The sequence below is a fragment of the Lottia gigantea genome, assembly GCF_000327385.1.
Source record: "Lottia gigantea unplaced genomic scaffold LOTGIsca_1, whole genome shotgun sequence".
NCBI classification, from domain to species: Eukaryota; Metazoa; Mollusca; class Gastropoda; family Lottiidae; genus Lottia; species Lottia gigantea.
Genome location: NW_008706746.1, coordinates 1,101,690 through 1,109,337, shown reverse-complemented (window position 1 = coordinate 1,109,337; position 7,648 = coordinate 1,101,690). Strand labels below are relative to the sequence as shown.

At 33.3% G+C, this 7,648-nt stretch overlaps 1 protein-coding gene across 1 annotated transcript in view; it reads right to left on the bottom strand.

The window, feature by feature from the left end:
* Positions 1-4,405: 4,405 nt before the first annotated feature.
* The window catches only part of LOTGIDRAFT_227827 (hypothetical protein), a gene marked incomplete at its 5' end in the record, with an annotated part of 8,618 nt that continues 5,375 nt past the window's right edge, over positions 4,406-7,648 (bottom strand). Inside the window, 9 exons of the mRNA XM_009045429.1 lie at positions 4,406-4,651; positions 4,682-4,733; positions 4,754-4,893; positions 5,086-5,167; positions 5,556-5,630; positions 6,082-6,196; positions 6,526-6,612; positions 6,831-6,945; positions 7,275-7,397. Coding sequence (XP_009043677.1) covers positions 4,831-4,893; positions 5,086-5,167; positions 5,556-5,630; positions 6,082-6,196; positions 6,526-6,612; positions 6,831-6,945; positions 7,275-7,397 — 660 coding nt within the window. The 3' untranslated portion in view covers positions 4,406-4,651; positions 4,682-4,733; positions 4,754-4,830. The remainder of the gene's footprint in view (positions 4,652-4,681; positions 4,734-4,753; positions 4,894-5,085; positions 5,168-5,555; positions 5,631-6,081; positions 6,197-6,525; positions 6,613-6,830; positions 6,946-7,274; positions 7,398-7,648) is intronic.

Sequence of the window (7,648 nt, the reverse complement as noted above, 5' to 3'; positions counted from 1 at the left end):
GATGAGGTGTAGGTAATATCAACCTCACCCAATTGCATTCAACTGGTGCTAATGATGCTCCATTCATAAAGGGGTACTGTGGTCAAAATAGTTCGTTTACCACCCGTGTCCCTACTTGTAACCTAGGCCAGCGCTTCTATAAGAGAGTTTCTCTTATAAAACCGTATAAATGTACCCGAATAAGCTCAATATAATAAAGTTGTCGATTGATCGATTACATTACCCCATCCCCCCCCCCACCCCCTTTTGGCACTCCTCCCCTCCCTATAAATCGTTACTATTTCGCGATTTCCTACAATAGAGCATATACATGTACTTCTAATTTAAAATCAAACCACTCTAGTAAGTAACCTTTTAGTTCTTGCGAACGTACTCCTGGAAATTGGGGGATTTAATATGAAAAATATAATATATTTTCGAAAACTTATAAAATACCATTTTTATAACTATTTGTTCAATCTCTACAGGGTTCAAGAAATAAGGTTGTCTCTAGAAATTTAAAAAATAGCCTTTTATTAAATTAGAAAAAAAATCCAACTGAAAATAGAGACAGGATTATCTTATTCGCGCTCTCTGGTAAAGACATACTTTACTCAATTTACTAAATGAAAAAAAGGGAGGATGCTATTCTTAGAAAAAGTTTAAAGATATCAAGACTTTAAATATATACAACTTTGATATAGACTAATACTTCGTATTCACCTCTTTTCAATGTCTAAAAAAAAAAATACTCGGCTTTTGTATTCTGTACTGAAACCTCGACATCATTGAATACAATAAAGGTTTTCATTTACGCCACGGGGTATTTTATCTTTGTTTTTTACTCTGGGGTATTGAATCCTTGACTGACATCTCTGAATTTCAAAGCTCTCTTTGCAGAAGGCTTAATGATCGTAATGTCTGCTTACAGTAATTTTTACAGGAAACGGGTATATAAGGATTCATTTACTCCTCTTCAGGGTTTTTTACCGATATTTGTTTTGAACCTGCGATATCACTGAATTCTACTAGTCTGCTAGGCGATTGGGTGGTAGTGGGGGGTTGGAATCCTTCTCAAAAGATAAAACAATCATGATGCCAAGGCCAGCGCTTATAAATTCCGCCTGGTGTCTGCTTTCAACCCCTATCACATAAACCACTTCATACATAATATTCATTTAAGATCGATCTTTGAGCTCAGGACCTTTTTTCATGAGTGATATATATATATACATTTAAATGAAATCTTTTTTTTTTTCTAGTTTCTTCAAAAAGGTAGGTATGTCTCGATTTCGCTCATACACAAATGACTGAACAATTTGTTAACTGGCATTGCGTCAAGAGTAAGCTTATTTGACCCATATGTTTGCTTTTCAGGGCATATCTGAAGAAAAGATAGCTTGCCAGGCAAGGTAACATACGCCCACTACAAGATCTTCATGATGCATAGTAGTTATTTATCATATTAATCATAAATTTTGTTTTTAAATCAATAGCAATAACTCAAATACCCTTCATCGAAAAATCCTTGTATTGGAACTAAATTCTCATCAATTAAAATGATCAAACCAAATTTCATCATAATCGGATGAAGATGATCACACCAAGATTCATTAAAAGCAATTGAAAACTGTAGTCTCTATAATTATGTTCAAAAACAATAACAAAATCAATAACTCAAAAATTGTTCATCAAAAAATCATCTTATTCGAACTTGATTGAGATCTCATGAAATTAAATAATCATACCAAATTTCATTAAAAATCGAATGGAAAGTGTAGTTTCTATTGCGCTCACGAACAAATTTGGACGCGTTTTTACTAAGTCAAGGGCAATAATTCAAAGACCGTTCATCGAAAAATTCAAACTTGACCAAGATCTCATGAATATAAATCATCACACCAAATTTCAGTAAGATCAGATAGAAACTGTAGTTTCTATAGTGCTCACAAGAAATGTGGACGTTCCGACGCACAACGGCAATATAAGTTCATATTTTCCACATGTGGGCGTATAAAAAAGCTACTTTTTACAGAATCGATTACTTGGAATAGAAAGGTTCCACGTACCCTTTTTTAATGGCACGATGTCGGCACTATTACGAATGTATTAAAGATCAAATTATCTAAAATGGATATTTTCTGAATTTTTGCTCTTTCTAAATCGAGCAGCATAGTTCTTGTATCAATATTTAAGGTATGTTAAAATTAATTTTATCATCAGTATGAACAATTGATTATTTTTTTGTGTTCAATATACATATGCAATCAATATGTCATCGGTCTTACTTTAAAATAAACGCAATATTTCAGAAAGGCCACACAATATTTCTCGATTAGACTAACAAATTCATTCGTGTTATTATTCCTAGTTCTACCAACAATTTACAAATGCCAAGTAACAGCATCGTGAGCATGAACAAATAATCATTTTTGTACAATCAATTTATCATACTTTAAAATCAAAAGAATATTTCAGGTAAAGGTCAAACATTATTCCCGGATTAAACTGACACATTCAACAGTGTTTTTGAAGATTAAAAGCAAAATGTTCTCTTTAAAATCTGTATGTGGTTTGTCGAAGTCATTAAGGATAGCTAGAGACAATGGTGATGATTGCACCGGGGAATACGGTCGTAATGAATATAGTTTGTTTATTTATCAGAGTATGAATAGAAATGTTTGGATGATTGAATGGAAACTAAGTTTAATTAGTTATGTCAATAGTCAACTGATAAAAATATAACATCAATCACAACATACAAATTACCCTATAGCTTTTATACGTCATCGAGAATAACAGTAAACGCAAGGACGTATGGCATACAAAATCCATAAGGGATGAAAGGCGATGTGGGTACACCCATAACTTTATTCGCCCCCTTGCAACCTTCGAACAAATTCTCAATTGAAGCTGAAATCAGTCTCTATCAGCTTTTTCCCCTCATGCAAATGCGGCCGCCCCCTTGGCAAATTGGGCTGGTTTCGAGCCTGGACGTAGGGGAGGGGGGGGGGGGGGGGGGACTTGGCGGAAAAGGGAATGGTGTTGCAAAATATGGTTCTGGTAAAGGTTCAGAATCATCGCAGGATGGGGGCGTGGAGGTGATGTTATCAAAGGTTTCAGACAGAGCTAGAATCATCATAGCAAAACATCACCTATGGCATACAAATAACCTTGTAGCTTTTTTACGTTATCAAAAATAACAGGAATGCTGAAGGACTTAGCGGAAAAGGGGAAGGTGTTGGAAAAAAGGCTTTGGGTAAAAGAAGATCAGAAACAACTGATATAAAGATAAATCACAAAATATTATACCCTATAGCTGTCATGCGTCATCAAGAATGAAAGGCGATACGGGGAGGGGCATGGCAAAGAAAGGGATGGTGTTGTAAAATAGGTTTTGGGTACAGGATTAGAATCAACTGATATTAAAATAATCATAGCATCCAGATTACTCTGAAGCTTTATACGCCATTAAGAATAACAGGGATGGTGAGGAGAAAAATGGCAGAGAAAGGGATGGTGGTTCTCAAGGATTCCAGTAACACACAAAAAAAATCCAAATCATTATTGGTTTGATTCTAAAATACAAGCCTACCACCAGCCGGATGCTTGGTTGATAAATTGGTTGAGAATCACACAAGGATTGGGGCATGGAGGATGTGGTGTTATAAAATGTTTCGAATATAGATATTGTGAAGAGCTAAAATATGATATCCGGTGATAAAGAGGCTAGGATAGTCATTACAAAACATCACTATAGCATACAAATTACCGCAAAACTTTTATAAGTCTTTAAAAATAACAGAAAAAGTGTGGTTGGCTGGTGCCGTGGGATGGACGATTGGGGGGTGGAATGTGAGAGGTATTTACACCACAGAAAACGTACGATAATCGCAGATAGAAGGCATCGTGAAGTGACGTTGTTGTAGAAAAGGAGAAAAGCCATAAGGAAGCTCAATATGATGAATATAAAATTACAAACCTTCATGTCCGTCACCTGACAGGACATTAGATCATCTTTCCGTCAGCCATTCTCGATTCCATGCAGTCATCTCCCTTCTATAATACCGGAAACCATATTAGAGGGAAACATTGGTTTTCTTCAGTAGAAATGAATCTATTCGGAATCTTTTTCATTGTTTGATTAGTTTTGAGAAATCTTTTTTCTAAACGCAGGGACATAGATCAACTCGTCTGTAGTTGAATGCGCGTGCAGACTTCAAATCAAGAACATTTGATGGGGAACAACTCCCATGTATACTTAATAACTTCAGACCACAAATATTGTTATTTTAAGCCACTTTACTTTTCGATAATATAAAAATTTTCTATGCACACTATAGAGAAACATGTCACAGGAACGATAACTCTTATCAAATGCAAGGTGTACCCTAATCTCAAAAAACTGATGTAATAAAAATATGTGATAAAAATATTTAATAAATACATGTATAAATAATTCAGATGGAATAAACAATGGGCAGAATGAATAATGCTCTTTGATTGGTTAATCAGGATAGTAGGACGTAAAACTCCATTACTTTCATTTCATTTTGATCGTTAAAAAATATATTATTTACTAAAACACTATTTAAAGGATCATGCATGAAAAATGGGAATAGAATGGAATATTGTAAATCAAATGTCTAAGATGCGGACGATACAATGATAATTTCAGATATTGGCAAATAGCATCCCCAAAAAAATCAAACCAGATAGTAATTTGTATTGTATTGCTAGCTGGGAAGGCTGGTACTCCTTTTCCAATGTGGATCATAATGTCGTCTTAGAATCAGGATCCCCCTACTTCACCCTGTCCCAAGGTGCTGAATTCACTTCACAATTTTTATGTCACGTTCTGTGATAAACAGCTGATAAAAAGTTTTCTTTTTTTCCATCGAATGGTTTCTTCACCTGGAAGATAATGGTTTATAAATCAATATTATTTATAATAAAACAGTTTTTGGAACAGGTTCCACCCATTCAGATGAAATTAACCTTATAACCAAAATTAGCTTTCCTGATCTTTAGTGTGTACAGTGTCAAGTGTCCCTCCTGTCTAAGTTAAGATGCTTTACATGAGGAAATATAAAGAAGACAACAAACCTTAAACCCAGCTGTTTCAGCCATTTCTGTTATCTTGGAACCATATTCTTCAATTTGTTCAGGTTTTAATTCTATCATAAACCTACAGATAGAACACATAAAAATTTGAAACTAGCGAATATATTGTGCACCCCTTCTTATCCTTCAAATCTGTCCACTGTAAGTAATGTTCACACCATCCTGACAAAAAATATCAACTAGATGGCTTAAGACAGACACATTATTGAGTGTTAATATCGTGTATATGTGTCTTAAACTGCAGTTGGCTTTGATTTTTACCTGTTATATTTGATAAGAATACAGAGCATTGACAAAAAAAAGTCTAAAATCAAATTCTATCCTTTTCGATTTTACTTTTTTATTCTTTAAATTCAATATTTTCATTTGTTTCCTAGACTACTGTCAAAGCAATTGTATTGTCTAAAATAAAACAGGCCCAGCCCACATCCCAGACAGAACAGAAAACTTACTTAGCTGATTCTAAGATTAAACTGGCATCATCTTTTAGAACAGAAGTAATATCAGGTTTCAGATGGTGCACCATACTGAAAAATAATGTATTAAGATTTCAGATCAATATCAACATAATATTGAAATATCAAACATCATTGCTTTTGATTTCCAGATAAACTTAAACTTAATATGAAGATGATGTACAAAAGAAATGAAATAAAATTGTGCTTTATGTCCATTGAATTGGTGGATTTTTACATCCTACTTTTGATGTAGATGGTAGCTTTATGTCAAACTTCTTTTAATTCTTAATTTTTTATTCCATTTTTCGCTTGAAGCAATTTTCCAGCACACCTTGTAAAACAATTCTGTAGTTCTAATACTCTAGAAACAGCGTTTCGTTTCGTATATTTGCGTGTTATTTACTTTCTTACTTTTGGTACTAAAATATGTTTTATCAGAAATCAGCAAATGAAGATAAAACTTTTCAATGTAGTGTGCATATTTTTTAAAAAAAGGGTTTTATATTTTTATTATACTTACCTATTAGAGAAGTATAACATATGAAATAATTTTTGATATTTGGATTTCTTCTTGACATCATCAATTGAGTTAATAGGAAGGAAGGTGATTTTTACATTGTCAACTGGTATCATTTCTGAAAATATATATCAAAATGAATCATAAAATTATTAACATAATATACACAAAAATACTACAAAGACTATCAACGCAAAGCAATGAATCGGAGTTGACAATAAGCATCTACTGTGCTGGTATTTGAGTTTGTCAACTTTGCATCCCTTTCAAAAAGTAAATTATCTAATAAAACATTTTTAGTATTTAGGTTTGTCAGCATGGCATCCATTTTAGAGAATTCGTATAACTAATAATATTCAATTAGTATTTAGTCCAATTAAGAAACCAGAAAGATATTTAGGAGGAATTGAAACATATAACCTTCAAAGAAACTAGCAAGAAACTAACCTTTATGTTGATTATCTGCCTCCTGGTTGCCATTAGTTACTGATGATGTCACTTCCTCTTCTGCTTCTTCTTCCTCTTCTGTTATTTCTATGTAATTATAAAATTAATCACTCTAATCGTATTATGTAAATAAAAATTGTGTATACAAAAAAAGTATGAAGAGAGTAATTTAAATATATTTCATTTTGGCACTTTTCAACTTTTTACAGCCTGAAAAACTTCATTTCGAGTGTAAGCAAAAATCATCTCCAACAGACCTCACACTCTTCTGAACTTCAAAATGAACACAATCTAATACAAATTACCTGTAAGCTTGGCTGACTCAGGTTGAGTTTCTGGTTTAGGTAAGATATACCTATCTTTGTTTATTAATTCATACAGTAGAGACATCACGTTATATTCACATACATTCTCACATGTCTACAGTTAAAATACAAAGTTTCAGTTTTCTCAGAATTCTTGTTTTAATGAAGACTAACATCACAAGTTACGACCTACTTTTAAACATAAATGAATTGAAAATGAGTTTCACTTTTCTGCTTTGAGTGAACTAATCACTAATTAAGACATGCATTGCCACTCTGCGTGCATTGAAGAAAGGACAATTAGCCAGGATATTAGGTTGATTTCCAATGTGCAGAGCGAAGCGCATGATTACAACATAGATAATTAATGGTAGACATCCTTCATGTCACGTTTTCATTTTAATCACTACCATTATTGAGTAGCAAAAATTTAAAAACACAAACCTTTGTATATTGATCATTGTTTTTCTTAAAAAATGATTTTTCCTCTGATTCAATACCAAAAGTTAGAAAGGGTCCAACAACCATGTCACCCCAGTAACCACGGCGAGCATGTTTCTCTCCCTCCTGGAAGATACGAAATATAGAATTATTACAATATAATTCTTTATTTCAAAACAGGCGGTTAAGGTAAGGATTTTTTCATCTGAAATATGTGTGTTAATTCTCTGCTTCTAATTGAGCTAGAATGTGTACGGATATGCAGTGTGCTGTAAGAGAAATTTTGCCACCACAGTCTTTCATGATTTAAAGCAAACAGAACATAACACATATAAACTTCTTTGAATGGCATTTAGCAATTGTGAGTACAATATATA